This window comes from Acipenser ruthenus, chromosome 7, assembly GCF_902713425.1.
Source record: "Acipenser ruthenus chromosome 7, fAciRut3.2 maternal haplotype, whole genome shotgun sequence".
Lineage (NCBI taxonomy): Eukaryota > Metazoa > Chordata > Actinopteri > Acipenseriformes > Acipenseridae > Acipenser > Acipenser ruthenus.
In genome coordinates, this window is record NC_081195.1 from 57,489,689 (window position 1) to 57,516,484 (window position 26,796).

Sequence of the window (26,796 nt, forward strand, 5' to 3'; positions counted from 1 at the left end):
TTTTTAAAGTTACCTATCTTGTTTAAATTAGCATGAACTTTTGCACTCTACTTGTCTGCATACTGTATCTGGCCAAATGTTTCTATAAAGAAACACTATAATTCAGTGGGAATACTGCTTCAATATGTCTTGTTCTGGCTCTTCTCAGGTAAAAGATGCTCCCTGTTCCAACAATGGACCTTTACCCAAACAAATACAGGGGATTCATAGCCATTGTTACTATCATTCCTTTCAGTCAGGCTTTACAGCAAGTGTTTATATATACATCAATCAGGAAACCAGTCTCCTCTTCAGAGAAGCAACAATAGCATTTTCAGAAAGCTACATGTCATGATGAGGAATGGGTGGTATAATTAGTGTTTGCCTAGCTGACAGAAAGGCAATGACCACAGACCATCCAGAGGTAACCTTTACTAACAGACCCTAAACTTCCTCTTTCAGAAATTATACTCTCCAGCAAATTCCTTTCCACTTGGTACAACTTGCACAAAAAATACAGGTTGTCACTTTTGCCAAACTCAACAAACTTTATTGTATATCAAGAACATTAAGTTTGGCATTCTTTTAACTCTAGTACTGTACTTTAAATAGTATGGGACTGTCAACATAGAAGATGATTCTCATGGTCAGAGTCACAGGGAATAAGATTTATTGAAAAAGGCAGCAATATAATCTTATGTTCTTACTGTTGAAAAAAAAAAAAACCTTAATAATAAATTATCTCTTTTTTTTGCCATATGTCTGGGAGACTCCTGTGGTCTTTGTCAGATTTAATAAAGCTTCAGATCAATGAAAACGTTTGATTGCAAAAAAAAAGCTACTAACATCCATGAAGAAGCTGTTACAACTGCTCTAATCTGTATTACAGAATAAATGACCATCTGCAGAGTAATGATCACAAATCATGATTCACACTATAAAGGGATAAATGGCAGGACACATTCTCTTAATAACCCAGACAAGGACGCCCCACTTCAAAGTGAAGGCTTTTATGTAGTGTACCATGAATGGTCAAGATTTGTGGTGATTAAATGGCATTCAACATCCATACATTCCTTTATATACAGGTCAAACGAAAGCTCTCAGTATGCATAAATAATACAACTGACAGATCAATGATGTTGGATAAAAGATGATAATTGTCTTTTTTTTTTGCAGACTTGTTTTTTCCAAATGCAATATATTTCCATATATTTTTCTGTTAATAAAAAGTTTTTAAAAAAAACAATTTTTATCCCTATGATATTAAGAAAGAAGGGGCATTTGTACTGTACAGTTAAAAAAATGTAAAATTAAGAGATAACAAAAGGGCACATAGTGTGTATCAGGAGATAAGTACACTTGACGCGTCCCGCAGTTATAACTGTTATGTGAAGCATTTTGATTTTTCCTTTTATAAGTTCCTGGATTTTAATTTTTTAAAAAGTCAGTTATGTGTCGCTTCCGCTCTGAGTCTGACTTCAGAAGAATCAGTCATTCAGCTTTACACACGCTGCTGTGATGTTTGTTTTTTCAAACTGGGTTGTTTTATAGCAGGATTTGGAATCCCAATGAAGATGCATGGCAGAGGGATTCCTATTATAAGATAACACATTTGTCCTGACCTAATATTTTGTCAGGCTTCTATTTTGCTGTCAACATTCCCCATAATGGTTCTAGAGATGTCATCATGTGGTCTATTTTCTATATCTCAAATACTGGTTACACATTTTGGGGTATTTATCCACAAAAACAAAACACACTTAATTAGCCATGATTATCAGTTAAGGATTTACAATCCTGCCTTACCAGCATGTTTATTTTTCTTTTTGTGGTTAGCATAGCATATATTTTACATTTGTGCATTTTAATTATGTAACTGATTTAAAAAAGAAAACTTCATTTTCTCTTCATCACCTGTTAAAACAGAAGCAAATGGCTGCCGTGGATCAAAGGGGCATTTCAGTCTACCAGATTCCAAACTCTGTTTATTCAGACGAAATGTGGTTTCCTGTTGTGACAAAAAAAGTTGAATTATATTACTAATAATGTAAGTCTTTTTAAAAATAACATGCATATTCCCATTATGCCAATGCATAATAAAAAGGAGTAGCATACAGCATATTTCTTGAGAGTGTAACTTAACTTGGGCTCTTGACTGGAGGGTTGTGGGTTTAATCCCTGGTAGGGGACACTGCTGCTGTACCCTTGAGCAAGGTACTTTACCTAGATTGCTCCAGTAAAAAGCCCAACTGTATAAATGGGGTAATTGTATGTAAAAAAATAATGTGGTATCTTGTAACAATTGTAAGTCGCCCTGGATAAGGGCGTCTGCTAAGAAATAAATAATAATAATAATAAATGTATAACATGTATGGGTTATTATTTCCATCAATTATACACAGTAAAAACAATCACTAACAACATACATGACAATGGAAAAGAGGTTTTAGAGTGTGTTACTGACCTTTTCAAGTATTACATTTAAAATGTAACTGTAGAGACTGGAACGGGAAGTCTCAAAATAATCAGACAAAGGTCAAGCTGACAGCTACATTTTTCTTGTTAATATGAGCGGCCTAGTTTCTTTACTTTAATTTTTCTACCTTTCTCATGCCTAACAGTTTGCCTCATTGCCAGATGTTGCCATAGCTGTAATAACTGATGACAAAATAAACTGGTTTTGATAGATGAATATCCGTCTATTTCCTGCCATGTTGTGTCAGTGACTAGGATTACTTTACCTCGCCACGGCCTCCAGTTTCAATAAATCCACACACAGGGTGGAAGGCTCCTGTGCCACAGGCATACACATGAGTCTTGTTATAGTTGTGGAGAACCCTGATGAAATTTGCACACTCTGTCTGTAGGGGAGAAAAGAAAAAAATAAATGAGTTAAGTTAGCTAAACCATTATTTTTTTTCAATCTCAGCAAGCACTACTAAAGCGCAGTGTGACCATATATTTTATTTGAAAAATGTAGCAGCTTTTAATTAGATTGTCACATAGGAACTTGAGTTGCATAAGTCCACAACTAGATAAGAAGCTCCATTATATATATATATATATATATATATATATATATATATATATATATATATATATATATACTTTTTTTTAATTAAGTTTATAAATATTAGTAAAATACTGTATAATGTTTTGGTCGTACTGTACTCACATATGCATTTTTCCCAGCTAGTTTACATTGTTCAAATCTTTCTTTAGAGGCTGGCCAGTGAATCTGCAAAAAACAAAAAAAATTGTTTGAAATGCTACTTCAAGTTTTGTGGAGAACTGCAAATGTTGACAACAGTCCCCTTATGTGAATCTCCTTCTCCTTTGGCATTAACAAAGACAAGTCTGTCATCTTAGCATGCATATTTTAGCAGGATTAGAGTTCAAGTGATGACATAATTGTGTATGTCTTGTTCTAGAAATATTCAATGTGGTCGATAAATAGAACAAGGCTTGTTAATTATACTGCAGTGTAAAAAAAATCTAAATCTGAAAGTCAATATTATTGCTACTTCATTTTGTCAATGTGAGAACATAGATGCAGTGAACAATAATGTCAAACTACTACAAACAAGATGCTGATGTACTGTTCTCAACAAAAACTAAAATATTGAGAATATGTTTATTTTAAGGCCAGCAGTTAAACAAGTAGGGTTGTTTAGTGGCTCTACTGTCAGCTGGATTTGTCAAATCTGTGAAGGACCTTTGCTAATTGAATTTCCCAAATGTAAGCTTTCTTGTTGAGGTTTATTTTAAATTAATCATAAGGGATGCAGACATGGTTAATGAAGCAATGTATGTATTTTTTATACAACAAAGAGAGAACTGCTGGTTTCAAGCAAATTAACTGTGATTGGATACTTTGGGCTGAGAAGAGGGCCAAAAACATTTCTGACAAAGGCAAACATTAGAGGATTTTCTTGTAACAAATCCAGTAACAGGAATGCAAGCCAAATTAGGAACTGTCACACAGTTTGCACATATGAAATACCTTCCACAAGGCTTGCAGCTCATTAATTTGTCTGGCAACTACTTCAATCAATCTATGCCAACCCATAAATAGTCATGTTGATTTTATAAAATGTCACGAATACCAATAAAATTGGGCTTGAACCCATCATGGCGCGCAAGTGAAACATGTTAACACATTTAAATTAATGTTCAAAGGGCTAGCTAAACCCAAGGTGTACAAGGCAAAACATATTATAAAGAACCTCCTCCTTGCAGCTGATGAGCTAATAATACTGACATCAGCATAAGACCTGTACTTAGCTCTAATCCACAGAGCTTTAGTTGAATGGTAAGACATTCATTCGTCTTTGAACCATATGGTATGCGGTTCATGTCCAGCCCTTACTTTACCAATTAATTCAATGGGCTGAGATGCCAATTCATTACAATATTTTTCCGCACAAAAGAGGTTTAGTTTAGATCTGACCGGGGATTATCAGTACGATCAGATAAGTTATTTTTAGCAATCTTACAGTTGGATGTGGTCAAAAACTAAAACAGTCCACATTTCTATTGAGACTAACATTCTTCACTCACTGTCAGTGTGACACTTGCAAAATCCTTACAGCCTCTCACAGCTATCAATGCTAAATTACACGCAACTGACTGTCCTTGCATTATCTCCCAGTCGTGGGCATGATAATGATTGAGAGGATTCATGGACTTGGGAACTTATATGAACTAATTGGCTGGTTTGGTGGTGTCGGAATCTTGTTTTTAATTCTGTGGGATTTCTAAGGGCTGATGTACTAGAGTGGGAAACAATGGCACTACTATACCCACTACCAGCCTCTGTAGAGTAAAGCAGTGTACCTACAGTACTGCTATTTTTTGCTATTTTTAGCAAAACAAAATAAGATGTTACCATATAAGTATTTAACAGTATAAATAGTCATGAAGCAAAATTGTGGTTGTTGAATGTAGTAAATGCTAATGTCCTCCCTTTTGAATGTGTGATTAAATTACATTGTGCCACATTCAATAGAAATTACATAAAATTTCATTTAAAAAGCCCACCAAATCCTGAGAACTGCACAAACAGTTTGAATTTAAAAGATAAAATAGGTAATTCCTGTTAATCCAGCAGTCTTTATATCTTAATTTACATTTTACAGCAGAAAATTATAGAAAAAAAGTGTCAACACAACTAACCACGATACCAATCTATCCTTGCAACACAGATAAGTATGTGGATATTTATTTAAAATCATCTGGGTTTGTATTTGGAAGAGATAAAATATTAATCAACAAATGATCCATAGATGGCGACAGCTTCAAATGGCCTATTGTCTTGGTCTCGTGCCCTTAATCTTTATGAACCTATCACACAGAAAATTGCAGAGACAACAATTCAGAACCCCTCAGTCCTGACATGTGTGTGTTTTATTTTTTTTGTGTGTGTAAAATTGGGCTGGATTGGAGCTCACTGGCACATGGCCAAGGCAAACAAAGGAACTGTCTAAATACTACACAGACACAACACCACATTCTGTCACCTAGCTGCTAGTGCAGATTATCCAACAGAACTGGAGCCCTTTTAAATGACTGTGATGTATGTGTATGATTTTATGTCACACTCCATGATGTTAAAAATGAAGCAGAAAACTTACATTTACATACCAGGGCAAAGAGCAATTGAGGTCTGACATTTTAGTTAAATTGCATGCCAAAGAAAATTAGAACTGTTTTTACACAGTGAGAATGCCAATTTTTTATTTTATAACCACGTGCAAACAAAGACTGAAGGCAACCTTTGTGTGATCTGGAAGTAGTAAAGCAGATATAAATGCTTTACTGTATAACTGCCACCAATTACTTTTGTGAGAGTTTTATATTTCTATATTTTGTGAGAGTATTATGTTTATATATGTATGCTTCTAGTTTTAATAACTAGGAGCTGTTACTCTGAGTTTATTAGATGTTCTCATTTTATACCAACACTTTAAGATGGTACATGTTTGTTTCTATTATTTTGTACATAACAGCATAATACTAACAGATGTACAAAGTTTCTCTACCAATGATTTTATTAGACTGGTCCCCTGTGAAGGAAACTATGCAAAATAAAGTGAACTACAGTTGTGTGTAAATACAGGGATATGTACTTAATTTGATATGTTACACGTTGTTGCTGGCTTGTACCTTAGATTTTCTTCCCAAATAAAAATATTTATCTAGCCTGACCACATATCCACTATTAACTGCTTGGTGTTAAATGTATGACAAATTACTTCCTTTAACAAAGTATCTTTAGATTACATAAAACTGTAGACAGCTGAATGATACCTTTTTTTATGTGTTCAGGGTAAAGGGTCACATTATGAACTTGTTTTGAGAAAATTCACAAATTGTCAATAAGAGCTGTTAAAGCATTACAGAATTTGATGGAAAGTAAATATATGTCAGGGGAAACTGGAGCAAAATAAAGGTGCAGTACCTTCCGCGGGTTCTTGTTTAAATCATCCAAACCAAGCAGAAAGATGTGGTCTTTGGCTCCCAGCAGAAGGAGTGCCCTTTCCTCATCCAGCAGCAGGGTTTGGAAATTAAGCCCGTCAGCTGAGCCCAAGAACGGCATGCAACTGTTTGAGAACTGCAGTTCTGTGGAAAAGAGAAGCGATTACTTATGTGCAGGGACTGAAAATTACTCACTGTGTTTCTTTTATAAATACACAGGCACAGCTTGATGTTTATACATTAAATCAATAAGATACAAGGGTTCATTCTTAGTTTTGTTTTTTAGAATGAACTTTGACAGGTTAAACAGTTGCACCTTATAGCATAACATTCAACCTAACATGTAGCATCATTCCCTATGTAACCGATTTTCCTGAAATGTCCATAGAAATACATTTTAGTGTTTTATTGGAAAGGGGTTTGTTCCATAAAATGGCATTGCTGCCAGTAAGTTGTCATTTTGAAGTATCACATTGTGGAATGGTTCAAATTTGATTAATTATTTTTTGCCAGCTACAATAATAAATCATTTGGTATGTGTTGGGTTTCTGGGAAATCAATGTATTTATTTTTCCTACGTATTAAACCATTTAAAATAGCAAAAATAAATGTTGACAAACACTTTGACATCTTGATAAATGGCTTTATAAGTATTATATCAAAAACTTTCATAAACCAGGCACTAAGAGTGAACTGCGACAATTTATTTTAAGTAATGAACCAATGCATTTAGACTGTTTTGATAGAAGTAGTGCAGCAGAAAGCATGGAAACGCTGTAAAACACAAATGTAAGAGCAAAGAGTTTTATGTTCACACAAATCAACAGCTGATTAGAATGTTGCAGTTCTTTCAGCAAATTATTTCAATTCAATTACAAAATACATTGCTTCAATTGAATTGGCTGTGCTCAGTTAAAAGTTTATTACAATCTGCACATCAGTATTTGAGGTGGGAAATGATCTATGTATAGTCTTGGTTTATCATATACTGTCTATGAATGTTGTTAGGGTTATACATAAATGTACTGGGAAGTATTATAACAAGGAAATATATCTGTGTATCTTAATAGCATCTCCCAAAAATGTATGCAGCTAGTTTCACAGACCCTGATTGGTACTAATCTTGGAATACCTCAGCAAAAATAAACAGGATTAATAAAGGCCGGCAATATTTAGATCGAACACTATTTAGTCTCTGTTTAGATCTTTAAATGGATCCCTAAAATGACTAAGATCCATTTTCCAGAACATATTTTGTGAATTTACCGTTACTTCCAGCATAACGTTTTCTAACATTAAAATTTACTCATATACTTCTAAACAGAAATGGCAAAATACATGAATGTGTTTTTTTTTTGTTTGTTTGTTTTGTTACAGTAATAAATCTACTTTTCTTACAATAGTTTTTTTTTTTAAGAAATCTGTTTAAAAACAACTTGGATCTGTATTCATTTAAATAATGGTCAAACATTGGAGAATATAAAAGGTAATATCTTCATACTTTTGCTCTCTTAATTTATAAATTACCTTTGTTTAAATTAGCCAAAAACAAACAAAAAATAACAAATTCACTCTTTTCAAATTATATTTCATTTCGATAATGTTATGAAGAGCTGAAAGATTGGGTCCGCCTGGTTCCAGCCAAAGACAGTCGTCATTCAAAATGGCCAACTTCATTAAAATCATGAAAGCCTTTCATTGCCTATGGGCACATCTGTCAAAGAAGGCCTCAGAATATAAAATAATCAAAGTTCTGGCCAATAAACGGCAGAAACAAACAAATTCCTAGATCCTTGCCTTCTGTTTGTGAGATTTGTATGTGACAGACAATAATTTTAACATCCAAACCTTCTATTTGTAGTGGTTGCAAAGCAATAATGTGTTGTAATATGTGTTTATAAACTTGCAGTGGGATAGTTTAATGCATCATAGCTCACTCTTTCACTTCCATATGGATTTAAAAGCACAGTGCCATAAGCATACATCATTTTTGGTAATTATTTATGGTAGGCCATTCTTGGTCATAAGAACCATTCACGTGAATGAAATAACTGCTGTCTACCAAGGTCTGTGTTTTAGGTACACTGCTAATATGTTTAGTCTTTCTTTTCTCCAAAATGAAATAATCTTTAGAATGATAATATTTGATACTATTTTTTTCTTAAACATTTTGCATATAGTTCTAGATTTTTTAAATATATGGATACTAGTCACAGAAGAATGGTGTAAATATCTTTCTGACATGTAGTTCATTAGGACACACAGTTGCATCCCTAGTAAAAGACCAACTCATCATAACAGATCAGCGTAAATACATGAATTAAACTTTCAGCACGTGTGTATGACTTCTTTATAGCTGCTATCAAACACATACCTATATCATCTTATAAACTATCATGTACAACCGTGTACTGATCTCATGACATGAAATGTTGAAGCAGATGAGACTGGCACTCATTGATTTTTCTTTGATTTATTGCAAAGAGATCAGCAAATGTAGTTCACTTCTAATCAGCTTTGTAAACAGAATGTGTAAAGACTAAAATGAAAAACCTACTAGAGGCCAACACTATTTGGAAAGCTACCAAGTGCCATGATAATTGCAACTAATTCATCAACCCCTTTATTTCAAGCACGAGAGATACAATGATTCAATTTATTTGTAAAAGATAACAGAAATCTTGGATCACACTCTCACTTGTCTAATACCACAGCCTTATACAATCAATGGCAGTATAAAAGCTCTCTAGCTTTCTGAACATGAATCAAGATAAGACTGTATTAAGTATCATGACCTCAACCCACTAATTATTCTTGCCAATAAAGTACTTGCATCACATACAGTATCAAGATATGGGCAAACTTCATTCCATTTTTTAAAGATACCTTTTTTACATGTTTACAAAAAAAGAGTTTATACACTACAGAAAGGTAAATATATATATATATATATATATATATATATATATATATATATATATATATATATATATATATATATATATATATATTATTTATTAGCCAAATAAAGCCCTTTCTAACATTTGGATTTCCACCAAGGAAAGAAAGATTCTATAATGCACTACAATTCTCCAAGTCTTTGGTAATCTTTGCTGCTATTACTCAGATGGATTATGCAAACAAACACCAAACTGTGTTTGAGTATATGTTTTGTCAAACTGGCATTGTTCATAAATCATTTTAAATGATCAAATAGATAAATAAGTAAACTTTTAATGTAGCTTTGAGGAACCTGCAAGAATCGGATTTACATATACCAGCAGGAAGTTCTGTAATCTTGGTGCTACATACCATATTCCGAACTATTGAGTCTCACGGAAAGGAGATGTTTAAGTGATGCAGGAAACAACATAGTTAAAAGGGTCCCGCAACACAGTATAGTATAGTATAGTATAGTATAGTATAGTATAGTATAGTATAGTATAGCACAGGTGGAGCCAATATAGAGAGATACGATTCTAGAATGAGGAAATCAAATAGAACTCATTCAAAACACAGGCTAACTTCACTATAACAAACCCCCATGGGACCTAGAGAAAGGTTTGTTATAGTAGGGTGTTCACTACAATAGGGTTTGGCATTTTTCTGTATCAGAATAATGACAAAACAGCAAATTTGAATTGAACATCAATATATATATATTACTTTTAGAGGATTCCTTCACATTGATCAACATTTAAACGGTATTGTGACAAGGTACTCGTGTCACATGTGTGGGTAACAGAGAGACATGGGAGTTGGAGTTGAAATGCCGGCACAGGCGCGCAGCATTTATTAAACACAAAACAGAAAGTAAACAAACGGGTCATGTGACGCTATTCTGTGCAGAATCTGACCAATTTAGTCAATGGGTGCGTTCACGGAGATCATTCTTAGAAGATCATTGGTTAGAATCTGCGCAGAATGATCTCCATGAACGCACCCATACAGAAGACAGGCAGGCAGGAAGTCTCAATCGAGCGCTCCAAAAAGCACACAAAACAAACCCGTTTCCACATATAAATTACACCAACACTAATTTCCCCCTGTGCAGGGCAATCGCCCTACTACAGGTATGTTTAAAATAAAACAGTAAAGAAATGAAAAAGGAAAGAATGTACGCTTACATGCTGAATACAGTAATTACATGTCCTTTCTCTTGAAAAAGCTATCCAGCATAATTGCTCTTCATGCCTGTTGCCTGGTTGCAGTTTGCATGAAGATGACGGACAGGCAACGATTGCATTCGTCATACATGATTCGTACAACAATAGGTCATCTTTGAATTAGCGTTATCTTTGAATTAGTCCACCATGGTCTTTGTTTTCACTGAGAGAATAACACACTTGACACTGGAGAAAGTTCAGTGTCAGTCAGTACTGAGATTGTTGTATCCGGGTCGATCCTGTACGTGATTGGTCTAATAGGGCTAATTTGCATTGAAAAAATCGGTTCTTGCTGTTGGGATTGTTAAAAATGGGTGTTTGTTATAACAAGGGTTCGTTATAGTGAAGTTAGCCTGTAATTTAATTTGTAAGGTAGAAAGTGCTATTTTGTTATTTTGCAATCTGGCTTCACCTCTAAAACATTGTGCAATATTAAAAACAGTGAATTAGTTGAGGGCCCTTTTGCAGTGTAACACATGTATAATTTACTGTCAACATGGCCCAAATGAATTATTCAAAATTCCTAATCATCAAATAATCAGATCTTGAAACAAGTTCATTATGTTTTAGATGTAATTTGGTAATCTATGAATCTGTACCTGCCAGAACATACAAGATTACAGCTGTGGTTTTATCCCGGGAGTTGGTTTTATCATACAGGATGTTACTGTTTCATTATAATAACAAGAAAACAACAGGTAGACTGATTTCATGGAAAAACTTGATTGTATTTCTGGAAGGAGAATTCGCCCACCAATCAACACATCATATCCAAGCACCATAAAAACTCTGTGTGGCTTGCATTCATGTCGCTTCTTTTTTGTTTAGCCTCTCAGTCACGCACGGCGAGGCCAAACAGGGAGACGACCGTCTTTAGAGCCCGGAGGAAGGGCTACCTTCAGCCATAGATTCCCTAAGGTTTCCTCCTACCAGCGAGTAGGGTTTTTTTCCTTACCTGCCAAGCGGTTCGTATTTAGTTTCTGCAGGGTGCGTGGCAGGCCGGACAGGCCTGGTTCTCCCTCAGTGCATTTCATGTGCTGGGGGCTGGCCCGTGTTTCAGCTGCTTACTTTTCATTCATCCTTTTCCTATTTTTGGGGGTAGGTGGCATTGCGCCCCTTCAGTTGTTGTAATAACCATTCATCATTTTCTTTTTCCAGTCATGGTTTGGCGGCCTTGTCTTTTTGGGGGAGGTGGCCCTGTCCTATCCGCGGCACTAGACTACATGATGTCATCGTGTTTTCGCTAGCCGGCCAACATTGAGGATAGCTGTCAGCACCCACGGACAAATTCATTATCATCATTAAATCGTCTGTTCAAATGCAATTTGAATCATCTACATTGCGGATTCTCCGAACTGAAAAAAGTATGTAATCAGTTCAATGTCAGTCAAATAAAACAAACAATCTCACTTTAGGACAACCAGAGTCGCTGTTTTCTCTGCATTCCCATAGAAAATAACTTAAATGTTTGGATATTGTAGGTTGCTGCTGGTCTATACCCCAAAATGATTTCACTTCCCATATCATCTTTTCCACCAGTGTACCATATCTAACACCTGACATATTTAGCAAAATATGTTACATGCAGTACAATGGATATTTAACTAACTCTAATTCAAAGCTTCTATCTATCTATCTATCTATCTATGACACATGTTTGGCACATTTCTTAGCAGCAATTGAAATCCTTACTGTCGATTCTTCTTCTTATCTTTTCTATATAACAAGCAGGCACCATAATTTATTTGTGTTATCTTGTACCCAGGAAAAGTGCTCCTTTAGTTTGACAATCATTGCTGCTGTTCATTCACAGAGATTTCTTTTCATGTGCAACTCCTTCAGCTTCGGATTTGGCTCTTTTCTGACCGAGTGCTTACAGAGATCAAGTTCTACATTGTGCCCAGCTTTCCATGGTCTACAGATATAAACATATGAGAGGGAATCTTTTGTCACACACATCACGATGGTTATACCAAAATGAGACTACTCACACATTTCTAGAAGCTGTTTTATTTGTTAGCCAGTTCAGCCAATGTTTCAAATAAGCAGCAGACACTTTCAAAAGGTTTCTACTCATTATGTGACACACAATTAAAACACATTAAAACACAAACTATATTCAAGTTTCCATAGTTACATTTATTTTATCACACACTCACAATACAAACAGGGGAGCAGCTGCAGAACACCAATACCATTTTGTTTTAAACCTTCTCACAAACAGAATGTAGCATTTAAACAATCTTTTTCTTTTTCTTTTTTTTTAACAATCATTGTGGAATCACGGTTGAATTTTTTAATTACCCAGTACATTGACCCGGAAAATATAGTCCCATTTAATTTAATTTTATCCTATTCTTTGTTAAATCACCTAAATGCAAATAGACCATCGTTTCAGACGATTGCAAGTTAATACATGTCAGCTTGAAACACAATTTGCTTCGTGTTCTGATAATCCCTTTTTTATTTTATTTTTTATTCTACTTTTTGTATTTAAAATGGAATAGAACAAAGTACATACATTTGCTGTGACATATCGGTTGACACCCACAATGATCTTTAAACCATACATACTGGAGAAGAAGATATGAACAAACTTCTGCTTTGTATCTTAATCTCCGAGGATGATAAAATCAAGGTAACTAATTAAAACTATCCATCACTGGGATGTATTAGTTTAGGATAATGACAGAAATAAGCCTGACTCAATCAGATATGTATTTGGCACCTTTGCAACAAAAGCCTTGTAATGAATGAACAAAAGCCGCTGTGAAATATGAGATGCAGTTTTGTGGGATTTCTGAGACGGTTTGTCTCCAAGGTGGGTCAGTAACTCTCGATTGGAATGACACCAATGCCCGCCTCTATCCCTTAGGCTTAATTAACAAGAAACACTGGTGTAGAGTAGTTGATTGAAACACTGTACCCCACTAACCAATATACAGTTGTAGACCTCCCATATAAAAACAACTGTAGTGAAAGTACAATAACTTGATGTAAACAGTTTAGTTTTAGGAGCATTTAACTGCAGTTTAGCTTCAATAAATTACACTTTACAATGTGAAAGCAATTTTCATTTGTTCACACCATCATTCTTTCTTCAAGAAGAAAACCATGTTAATGTGATACAACTAGAAGGAAACAGCACAGCTAACCTGCCATCACACTTTAGTTTAGTGAACGAAGGGAACATATGGACATGTTATTGAAGTGTTTGTATGACTATTAATGACGATGCAACATTCTTTACTTTTATATTGGCTTATAGGCTGATGTCTTCTTTTTTAATCCCACTGTTACCCAACATAAATGTTTATTCTGAAGTACCTTCAATAACAACACATTTTAACGTTTGATGAGTTTGATTCTACAGTGTTAAAAATGTAATATATGATGACAGCCTGTCCCATTAGCAGTTTTGTTTCTCAGTGGCATTGAACATTGAACTCTATTCAAAACCTATATGTTTATTTAATAAATAGATGGTCCAAAAGTTGTCTTTCCACTTGGAATCATCCTAAATTCCACTTAAACTTGAAACACAAAAAATGACCACTGGCAGGATGTGAACCTCGGCCAGTCTCCTGCTGGTCAAAAACTAATAGCTGTTTCCAATACATAAGAATGCTGGTCTCGTTCCCACAGAGTGAGAACATTTCACGTAACATACAATAGCTAAGAGTAATGCATCCATTAACTCCCTAACACCATGTAATATAAATCACTTGCCATTTATTATCCATACATTTTTTTACAGTTTTCTTCCAGAGTGACTTGATGTCTAATACAATACGACTATACCAGGCATTATTAGACCTTTTTAATTGTTCTCAGCTCCTAAAAAGTTGCTGAGTTGAAGTTACTTATAAAATGTTATCGCTAACTTGAAATCTGCAACTGTTAAGAGCTGAAAACAAGTAAAAAGGTCTAATTAAGCAAATTATTAGTTCAAGTTAAGTAATTGAGAGCAGTTGGAATGAAAACCAGAAGACACATGAGGTCCCCAGGACCAGGATTGGGATGCCCTGCCCTAAAAAACCATGGACTCGGCTTTGGTTGACCATTTCTTACCTTGGATAAATAATACTTTAATAAACAAATCATGCCATGTTATCATAATTGTGTGTTGTGATATTAGAGGTGTAAACCCCCCGTTTAGTTGTCACTGCCATGGTATTCTTATATGCAGGACTAAGTTTCTGGTTAACTTCTTTCCAGTTTTCTACTGGTTTCAACTATTGAATTTGCATGTATTTAGATACAGGATGCTTCTCTTGATAATGAAATGAACTCAAACCCTACGAGAATGAGAGCAGCCCCAATCAATCTGATTTACTTTCTGGGTTATAGAAGGCTCTAACATTAAACAAAGCATGACAGCTGTCCTTTTGACCTTGAACTTGCATTGTGTAGTTATACATACTCCTCAGCCTTTATATTTGAATGGCTTGTTTTAAATAAATGCTTTGACTGATTGGGGTTTTCTTACATTTCCGTGGACTTCAATGGACCTACAATTTTATAGTTTCTTATTTCAAATTGATACGGATCTGTGAACTAGTTCTTTATTGGAAAACTGTGACAATAAGACCGGTCTAAAACAGTAAATAATAAAAACAATGTTGTATTTGTAATCTAATTCTGGAGCTATTTTTTAATATGTAATATATATCTACATTGAACATATTATATGTTAAATCAAATTATTGCATATCATTTTTTTAAAGCTGAAGATAGGCAAATAGTGTTAGATATGTTTCCCACCCAGCTCATTTGCTTTCCTAGACAAATATTTTTCATCCCCTGATGGGATAGTTAATTTTCTCCCCTGATGCACATCCCCAGGAAAAACATACTGTACACTTTAGGCGGAAGTATGCATCTATGTCACACCAGACAGCCGCTTATCCAACTGGTATGAAAATTGAATCTGAGGGCATATGGAGGGTATATTGGATGGGTCAAATGTAATATCAGGAAAGTCATAAAGCACACAGTTTTTTTTTTTCAATACTGGTACTATAAATACTGGAATTTATTTGTGTGTTTGTGTATACTGTGAGGTTTTACAATGGAAATATCTATAAAAAGAACTATGAACTGGCTTGCATTGTCATATGATGCTTAAACCTGGGTGTGACAGGACGGACTCTGTCGCTGGTTCAGCTGCACTGCCGCTTAGTGGGCAGGAGGGCTTGCCCAGTGCTGAGCTGATCGGGATGTCCTGATTGGCTGGGGGGGGGGGGCGTGCCCGGGGAGCCTTCGCCTGTTTAAGAACGCAGCAGCTCCAGCATTCATGGTTACTGCAACTCCATGGCCGCACAGCACAGATGGGCGCTGAGCGCAATTTTGCTTTGTGTACATCAAGGAGGAAAGCATCCCCTCCAGAGGAGAGAACTACTGCACGAAACCCTTCCACTCCAAGATGGTGCTCGTGAAGGCATTGCCCAGCCAAGGCCATCAGAAGAGATCAGAGTCACCGGGTGGATGCCAGGACTTGGCTAGGTTAGTTCAGGGGATTTGATCCCAACAACCAGTATAGAGAGGGTTTCGTAGGGTAGGTTCCTGGAGTGGGATGTCTCTTTAGTGACGCTAGCACTTGCCGTGTGTGGCAAACTTTTTAGCTTTGTTTTGTTTTGCTTTCTTTATTAAATCTGATAATAGGGCTACCATTGCTAGTATCCTACTGGCAGCACCTATGTTGTTAATTAAATCTGCGCGCCTGTGCGGAGTGTCAACACCCACTGCTCTGTGTCTGGCTCATCATTATTCAGTGACGACCCACTCAGGTAACACATCCCCCTGTTACACTGGGAAAAACTATAAAGTCAAGACTGTCTGAATCGTCTATAATACTGTGTGATAAGGCACCCCCCGATCAAGGCTGGTCTGCACCCCTGAAATAGTAACCCAGACTCTGCAATTTAGCGCTTACTTTTTTTTTCATCTGCAGTTCCCAACTGGATCACTATCCCACTCTAACACCATATGTGGTAAGGCATCCCCCAATCAAGGCTGTTATGTGCCCTTGAAATAGTAGACCCAGATACGGAGAATGCAATTCAGCGCTTCTTTGCACACTCTTGTTATTTACAAAACAAAACACAAGAACAAAACAAAAGGTTTAAACAAATACATAATTTAAACACAAATAAGCAGCTCCCAAGCTATGGGTATCACGGTGCACCCTTTCTCTCTCTCTCTTTTATTTTTGTGTTTGTTCCTCTCCCACTCTTCAGGCTGGGCAAGCGCCTTCACTGTACAATACTACTCCAGCGCTTTTGTAGACCCAATAACACTGTAGCTTTGTTTTAGTTCAATAAACACATTTATTTTGAACAATATTATTTACAATTATGGAAGATATAACCATTACTCTGTGAATGTTTTGTTTTATTTAGGCAATTTCAAGTTATTAATAAAAGAGAATTTAAAATTATTATTATTATTATTATTATTATTATTATTATTATTATTATTATTATTATTTAAACGGCAATGAAAAACATCAGTTTATGAGTAAAGGAAGCGGATCATTTTAAATGCAGTATGTTGAGTAATAAACTGACTCCATTGTCATTTAGCAGGAGGTTCAAACAATTAAACAACAAATAGGATCCAGAATCCAGAAATAGGAAAACAGGGTTTTGATGCTGGGTTGTTTTGAAGATAATAATAATAATAATAATAATAATAATAATAATAATAATAATAATAATAATAATAATAGCATCAGTAATAAAAAAAAACTAACATGAGATGATGGATTAAAACCAAGAATAATTAGAGATTAATCTTTTTTAATTTCAAGATTAATCACAATTAATTTTTTTAATCGCTTGACAGCCCTACTCTTGTCACAACTGCCACAAAAAGTCTATTGCACTGAATGCTCAGTTTTCATAAAAGACAATGGCTTGGTTATTCAAAAGTCTGAAATGCTTATGTTTGACAGTATAAATGTAATCAAATAAAATATAACAAGAGTACATAAAAATAAAATAATGTACATATTCAAGTTAACACAAGAAAACAAAAGCTCCAAACTACTGATATTTTGCAGTTATTTGTAAAGCCTATGTTTCAGTTAGTTCATGTACTGTATGCATATACTCAACATGTTGCTCACCTTTTTGAACTCACCTTGTACTCAGTAGATTAGAACACATAAAATGTAAGGAACAAGAGGCCATTCTGCTCAAAGGCTTGCCTCTTTACAAGCTGCACACCGATCGCCCTAAGGCAGAGCCTACAGTCTAATAGTTTCTTGAATGACCCCAGTGTTTTAACTGCTGCAACATCACCCAGTAAAGTATTCCATCAAGTTTATTATTATCTGCGTGAAACATGCTTCCTGTCTTCTGTTCTGTAAATGCTTGCCCTCAACTTTATGCCTGGAATGTGACTTGGGCTGACCTTATCATACCCCTTAAAATGTAATAGACCTACCTATGGTCTTTTTGTGACTTGACCAGAACTTCCAAACTATTCCAAATCATATATAACTAGATCATTACATAATCTTAGCATAATATTCTTGCATTCCACATTGTTAGCTATATACCTAAACAGATTTCTTTTTAATTGCCCTTTCACTTTGTTGAAATACTGTTAACTTGCATACATACATGTGCTCTACAAAACAAACCTTGTCAGACAAATTGAAAGGGGGAAATTATTGCATTTTTTATTTGCTGACCTGATAAACATGTTAGTAATGGATACATTAGTCAAAAACTAAAAAAATCACCCAGCAGAAGCTATACATACATCTTACCTGATTGTAATTATTTGAGACATGAGCCTGGGTTTCAAATATGCTGTTTTTTATTTTTTAAGTAGTCTTGAGACAATCAACATGAATATGGTTGAATGTAATGACAGTTGAATGTATTGTCTGTCACACTGAGGTAACCACAGTTGAAACTGGAGCAATGCAAAACATACAGCCAGTCTGTTATATAATGCCTTTTTGAAATACTCACAAATAGACAAATATACTCACAAATATGTCCCTGCTTCCTGACCCCTTTAAACCTCAGTCATAAATCAAATTGTGGAGGGTCAATAAACTAAGGTCCTCCCAACTGTTTAGGTATCTACATGTAGTTATTCAGGGAATAGACTGTACTTCCCTTTGGCATCTCTGTTGCACCTTCTGTTCTTTGCAATTTAGATTCCATTTAACAAATTAACCTGAAGCCAGCGTACAACTTTAAAGACTATATATTCACATATGCAGATCACAGCAATTGCTAACAACCTCAGGCTTTGCAGATATCAAGGTGCCTTCTGAAGTTACATGAAGTAATACACTAAAAATATCTTGGCGTTATTGTTTTTATTATTATTAACTAATCATACAACCCAATTTAGTGCACAATACATGTACATTTGAATATTTGTATTCAGCTAATAACCTGGTGATGGTTTGCCATCTATCTTAGAAAATAAAAGAAACCCTTAACTACACATCATTTTAGGAAAACACATTCAATAATTCCAATAGTTCAAGAGCAACATCTGAATGTACCTACAAATTAGATTTGGACAATTCATCATAAAATATAAAACAACAGCACATACGGGTGGTAAAATAAATATATATGGTTACCTTTATATGACAGCTTGAGTCTTGGTATGTTCTGCTTCAAGGTGTCGACATGTGGGGAGATCAGAAGCAGCAATCCAAACAGCCAATGGACAAGTTGAAATGGACTGCCATGCCATCTTCTTCCAATGCTCTTGTTATCATCTATTGCTAAATCCATGATGGAATATCTGCCTCTGATACAAGTCAGTCAACTCCTTCTCTGTAAGAACAAAATTCAATCTTATGGTTAGAGTTGGGTAACGACTCTCTGTGGGAGGAGGGGCAGCCTTGTGTTGACCATCAAGAAACAGAAGCCAGAAAATCCAGGCTTTAAATCCCTGCTTAGCCACTGACTTACTGTGATACCCTAGGGCATGTCATTTTACTTTAATGTGCCTCACATTCCTCCTAGCTCAAAAAGCTGGATATGAGTTTTCATTAAAAAAAATATATTGTCACTAAAGAAAACTAAACATTTTTCTCATCATACTCCACTACATGATGTTAGAAAACAATGAACAAAGAACTGGCAAAAAAAAATAAAATTAACTATTGCACAGACATGCCCAGGGCCGCGCCAGGAATTTTGGGGCCCGGGACAAGTCCTATGAGAAGGGCCCCCCTCTCAATTCACCTGGCGTACATTGACACAATTTACCTTGTAAGAAACTTCTAATTTTAGAATGTATTTTCTTGTATTTTAACAAAACCTCACTTGTCACCCATGAACAAAGACATATAGTCATCTTGATTCAAATACAGTAAACCTATTTGAATGATTAATTTCTAAATGATTTAGATATACACATTCATATGTTTTGCACATACTTATTCCCCTACAATTAACAGCCCATGTCAAAGAAGCAAAAACAGACCTGTTGCAGTGTTCTTAGATGTGTATCAGTTAAAACACACTGATTAAAAATACAACTCACTGTTCAGATTCTCAACATACAATGTGTTTGTTGTGTGTGCTTTACTTTAAGAAATAATAAAATATTTACTAATTTTAACATTTAGTAAGGAATATCATTAACATGCAACATTCAAGGTAAAATATATACACATTTCAATTATTTCCTTTCTTAAATTCTTTCCTTATGCTTATTGAGTGTTTTTTTGTTTGTTTTTTTCCACAGAACACCAATGCGTTTAGATAATAAACGCTAAATGCCATTAAGGTGTTCCGAAAGTGTTGCAGAAATGTGTTTAGTTGTTTTTAGTGTAGCCAATACCTCACTGGTTACACTAAAACAGAATACACAAACCTCGATGTCAACGGAAAACATTTTGTGCAAGACGTGCATTCACCGCAGCCGGTGAAATTGTCAATGATTTAAAAGATAAATCCATTTAGATATTCTTTCGCATTTGTTTCATGCGATACATATATCCCTGGCAGACTGGTATGCAGAACAGGGAAAGAAGCGCCGGACCAGGGAAATAATGTGTTAGATCATGTCAAAGTGGATATGAGAATGGCTGTGATGAAGCCAATTTGCTTGAAAACATTAGAAATAGACCGGACATTTCCATCAATGGATTTAAAAAATCTGGAATTGATCTGATGTGATCAGAAATCCACAGGCACTGTAAACTGCGCCTGCTACTGTAGTAGGACTGTTCTATGTTAAGCATTTTTCCTGTTCTTTTTATTTCACAAGGGTTTAAATAAGTAGCAGCCAAAATTGTTTGTGCCAGATTTGTTAGAAAGTCTGTAACAAAATGGTTGATTGTTACTGTCGATATTTTCGATATTACTAAAGACACTCACCGTGCAGGTAACGGAAAGTCCAGAAACAAAACAAAACATTAAAATAAATTAGTTCTGCACCGTATAAAACAGAGCTGATTTTATCAGTGCTTGCTCGTCTAACTGATTAGAAGGTTAGAAGGCCTTCTTTGTTGTTCAGTTTCTGCAGTAGATGTTAGTATAACGAGATACTGTAAATCAGGTACTGTTTTACAGACATATTTAATTAAGTAAACATTCTCGAGTTCTGTGGTTCATGGAAACATGGTATTACAATGACCCATTAGATTTCCCAATTGTTGTCAGAAGAACACAGGAATGTAATGCTGACTTTGTCGTGAAGTACAACCCTCTATGCACTATGATAAGTAAACTGCGATTCTGTGATATAAAAATGACTTTTAGAACCAAAGTGTTGGATCCAAAGTGGGAAATTAAAACAGTGAAAATGCAGAATGCCATAGAAGCAAATAACTCAAAGCATTAAAAAAAAAAAAAAAAAGTTTATAATTTATTGGAAACCTACCAAAATGTTAGAATTATTAGCAGTCTGGGTGGATTTTTATATGAGAAAAGGTTTGTGTGGTAGATTACAAAGAACCCTAACACTTGAGTAGTCTAAAATTTAAACTGACCACACACTGCAGATTTAGTTGATATTAAAGTTATTTAGTCTATTGCTCATGTGTCTGTACTTTCTCAAAATGGCTTATAAATTGTGACAATCCCAAAAGTATCCTCTTTAGCTGAGAAATTATGCTTACTCTGCCAAGGAAGGAATGGTTTGTTCTTTGGGTACTATTCAATTACATTTTGCACTTCTTTGTTTCACTTTGGGTTTAAGAACAAACACCAAGATTGAATTACGTAATGAATAAGCATTGAATTGGCCCGATCTGTATGTTTGCTGTGGGGCTCTAACTAGCAATTAACAGAACACTTAAAAATTGCATTTGCTATTCTCAAGGTGTTTATATGGAGATTCAAATTCTACTTACTATTTTCCATGTAAAATTGAGGGACAACATTAATGATCATATATATCTCCAAAACAATGTAATGTTGCAACATAAATCATAGTTGTATAGTGAAGGCAATTAAACAGTACAGCAGCAGTTACAGTGCTATTATTCAATTTTTTGTTTTACTAAAAGCTATTTTGGTATTTATTTCCTTAACATTTTAAGTCCTCAGCTGTATATTATGTCATGCTTTGAGACAAGTGTATGCCAAACTAAAATATTTAGTAGATGATAATGCACAGAGGTTTACACTTCAAACAGACGGTTACTGACTGTGAACTTAATAAACACATTTCCAGTTCAAACGTGTTTTATGGCAACTTTCCAAATCAGCTTTTCAAAACTTAGACAGGTGCATCTTCTAAAAATGGTCATCCAGTCTGTGATACCCTTAAGACTTTTGTTGTCAATCACTAGAAACATTGACATAACATTGTGTTACTTTTAACACCAAAGCAGGGCTTTATAGACAAGATTACTATAACTTACTAACGTTGACACTGTTTTAAAGGCCTCTTTCTTTGTACGATATCATTTGCATTCCGTTAGAATGAAAGTTGCCCAAGAGGCATCTTTAAGGTATATATAAACATCCCTTCAGGTCAGCATGAAGCATAAGATTTAATTCTATTCTATATTTAACGTTGTGACTGAATGTTCCCTGCTAGTAATATGTGGGCTTTAATGCTCTCTTTGTTTAAATGGTATGTTTCTTATGCTTTATTACTTCCTAATGAGAAGGAAAAAAAATGAATGTATCATGTATTGTACATTGCATAGCTTCAGGGAGAAAAAAAAAATACATTTTTATGTGTCTCATTTAATGGAACTGGGTGGTCTTTTACATCTGTGAGAAACCATTTAAACCAAGGTCTTCCATCACCTGAGGCTCAACGAAGGCAAAACCGAAAGGAAAAAGTCCCTTTGGTCAACCAGTTCCAATATCAATATAATAGTTTTCTACGAGCAGCAAACAAAAACACCAGGGGACAGATCTATCAAGGTCTTAACAAATATGGCAGGCAAACTTTTGAGTCTTTAAATGGACCTTCTGAATAGTGTGTGATATGTTTTGTAACATTGATAGTTTTAATGTACTTCATTTCTATTGAAGACATTGCTAGATTTATTTTGGTGATTAGTGACTAGTAAACACATATGGTGTTAAACAGCAAAGACAATTTAATTGAGCCTTGACATGTAGGCTTATTTCTTTATATAATATATATGAAAAGAACAGTGAAGTTATAGTGCCCTTAAACTGTTAATTCTTTTGTAGCTTTAGTTTAAATTAGCAGAAGGCATACTAAGTGCTGCCATATGATACTTCTAAATCCTGTAGGCTAATTACTGAAAAGTATATAATGCATTGCCAGATCCATTAAAAGCAGTTAAATATTCCTTGTGCTTTTATTGTTGACTTCTTCAAGTTCTTCATTTCTTAATAAGAAAATAATATAGTAATAATGATATTCCCTGGCTAAACAAAAGAACCCTGGACACAATTTAAAGTAAGACAGAGCTGTAATCAAATGGATTCATTTTGAATTAACACACTCAAGGGACTCTCCAATTTCAGTACAGTATTTTCTTTCTTTTCTTTCTGTGTGTTCATGCTTCATAACTTTATATAAACTATTTTATTAATGAATATTAACTACACTTGAATCACCTTATTCTAAGCAGTAAGCCTAATTAAAGGTAGCTGCCAAACAAAGTGCTATCCATGAAACAGGGAACTCCATACAGAACAGGGAACTTCTCATACATGTAACAGATTTCCCAGATTGCGAACCTGCCAGATGTATTTATTTATTAGAATTTATTTACAAGTTATTATTGTGATGGGAGGGAGGGGTTCTTGTGTACAGTACATAGTAAAGTATGATGAGATCAGTGGTCATGTACCGTCAACTACAAGCCTCCTCTCGATCTTGTACTTTTCTTCAACTTCAAAATACACGCTGGTAGGTGCATTTCCTGTGTTTTTGAAGTGCATCATCAAAAATGGCATGTAGGGATACTCACTTTTTGTTCCTAGTGCCTAGCCTTATTTAATGACAAGGCTCAGAAAGACTGATTTGATTGCACCATGGCTGATTATTGTCATGAGACACCCCAGGAGAGAGATTGCATTATTATCGTTGCTTAGGCACCGAAATAAGAGTGGTCCGGCGCATCAAGGTTAAACTACGCTATCTCAACTAAGCTTTAAATAACATCCAAATACTTGGCAAAACTGGACTATACACATTCTATAATTACAGTGTAAATCTAGACTTTAGAAGAATAACATAACAATTTAAATCTGTGACGGCAGAGCCTTCTGAACATTCCGAAGTACTCATGAGGATTATCAAAGAGTTTCACAAGTTTCTTTACTATCACTAAACGTACTTCCAGTGTTCTGTCATGATGTATGAAATACCACTTAAGAGCATACTTCCAGTTTTAAATATGTCTGTATACACCACATTCTAAATGACAGACTTTTGATTTCAGTACAGATGCATCATTGCCTTCTACTTGTTCAACTTTAATTAAATCATTTTCTATTAGATATCCCAACCAGTGACTGTACCACAGTGGTTATAGATATTTGATCTAATCCATATGAAAAAGAAAATAACTATTACGTGACATTGTATACTACTTTATGACAGTTGCAATCTTTTTGAGTGATTGTGGGTTCTGTTACTCCAATATTAAAATGTTATGTTAACTTTTTCCCAATCTCTCTCTACCTGTCTTAGAGCTTGCCTGAGCTTCACTGGACACCCTAAGTACCTGCACTGAACAGCCTACCTCATTACATTCAAGTCACATGACACTATGAACTTTCAACTCTGCCAGCCCTGCCTACTCTACATATAAAGAGAGAGCGGCTGGTAGAGTTTAAATAGCATTTAATCCAGTGAGAGAGGCTGTTCTGTCAGGTCGTGAATCAACATAAAAAAGGTACCAACACAAAAAGTTAATGTTTTGTTAAAGATGAGGAATTGAAAAATGGAACAAACACTGAAAAAAGCCAAGCTTCATAAAACGTTCTTATACAACAGAATCCAAAAGGAGCAGACATAATGCAAAGTTGTAAGGTCTTAATCTCACTACATGCTTTGTGCAAAGTTATTAAGTGGCTTAAAAGAATCCATGGATGTCAACTGACATCCATGGATGTCAGTTGAAAGGGGTTTCTGCAGTGGTGGCTGCCAATAAGTCTTGGAGTCACCATTGCAGATGCCTACTTTTGGGGCAACTATCCCATCCAGTTCTTCTGCAGTAGTATAATATTTGGAGTACCTCAAAACTTGTGGGGTGTCTTGTTCAATAAAATCATTTGCAATAGTTTTCAAGAGCAGACATTATCTATTCAGGGAAAATATATTTATAAAGCAGTTTGAGTGCGGTAAAAGGGGCAACAAATGCAGCCCCATACCATACCATACCATACCATAGGATACATGTGCAAATGATGAACGACTGCCTGGAAATGAAATCTCTACATCAACAACATAGACGATCAACATTTTGTTATCTAAAATGTATTCTAAAAGGTAGTAAAATGGCTCATTATTAATGGTATTATATAATTTACCTTTTTGATACGGGTAATTATTATGTGTGTATTACAGAGCTTGTAAAATACATATTGCAAAACAACTACTAGAAACAAACAAAAAAAGAAACAAAATAAAACTATTTTAATATTTAAACGCGATGCTGGGCAAAATGACTCGTACAAGACGTGTAGACGGACATCAGACTTCAAGTTCAGCTTGCCCATATCATAAATAAATAAATAAATAAATAAATACAAAGGCGTCTAGATGAATAACATACAGAAAATATATTTTGATGTACCAAACTAAGGACATAAAATGAAGACGTGATATTTACTTTATGATATTATCTTACTCGTAAGTGTTTGAATACTGTAAGTGCATTCAGGAGGTAAATAATAAAGCTGAATTCAAATGTGTAAACCACTCGTTAATTTACAAAGTAAATCTTTCTGAGAAGTGATACATCACAAATAGCAAATACACGTGTAAAAACATTTTAAAAAGTAAACACAATACCTGTTAGAGATGTTATCTTCCGTCAATAAAGGTGAGTCCTGCCACGCGATAAGAAACTTCGTAGATAAGAGATCTGAAGCCTTAAGCAGTCACTTGCACTACTTCCCGACAGGTTTAATAGAGGGCGCTCCACATTTTTGAGAAAAAAAAAGTTGCACTATATTTTCACCACCACTTAATTTATTGAACGATAACTTTAAAATGTGTCTATTTTTTTTAAGCACGATTAAGCAATGTATATACTTCTATAGTACATACTTATCCTAGTATTTTTTTTTTAAAAGAACCGTTTCTATACCACACAAAACTTGTGAACAGAACTACTGTATATCTCTCACCCATTGGTTTCTGTCAACAAACTGCAGCCAGCCCTGGGAATCTCCAGGAACCTACAATTAGTGCTTAATGTTCTGCAGGCTGGGAGTGGTTAGACAGAGAAGAGCCAGTCCAAGGAAACAGGACTCTTGGCAAAGTGTCCCATCCGTTGCCAGATCCAGAAAAATAAATGTTCAATGCACTTTTAAACTAAAAACCCCAAATCACAATAGCTGAAACTTTATAATAATGCCCACAATAGCATTTCAATTTTGAAAAAAGTTTAATGAACTTTGATGTTGTTGGAAAATACAAATATAATGTTTATTGATTGTTGAGCAAATACTGTATGCAAGGCAAATGTCCTGCTTTTACACAATCATACTACTACTTTATTATTATTATTATT

At 35.0% G+C, this 26,796-nt stretch overlaps 1 protein-coding gene across 1 annotated transcript in view; it reads right to left on the reverse strand.

The window, feature by feature from the left end:
- The window catches only part of LOC117414774 (semaphorin-3D-like), a 49,739-nt gene extending 23,296 nt beyond the window's left edge, over positions 1-26,443 (reverse strand). Inside the window, exons 1-6 of the mRNA XM_034024570.3 lie at positions 26,073-26,443; positions 19,240-19,438; positions 6,443-6,603; positions 3,158-3,220; positions 2,724-2,843; positions 1,897-1,990 (exon numbers count right to left, since the gene is read on the reverse strand). Of these exons, the coding sequence (XP_033880461.2) occupies positions 1,897-1,990; positions 2,724-2,843; positions 3,158-3,220; positions 6,443-6,603; positions 19,240-19,396 (595 nt within the window). The 5' untranslated portion in view covers positions 19,397-19,438; positions 26,073-26,443. The remainder of the gene's footprint in view (positions 1-1,896; positions 1,991-2,723; positions 2,844-3,157; positions 3,221-6,442; positions 6,604-19,239; positions 19,439-26,072) is intronic.
- Between the last annotated feature and the right edge of the window lie 353 nt (positions 26,444-26,796).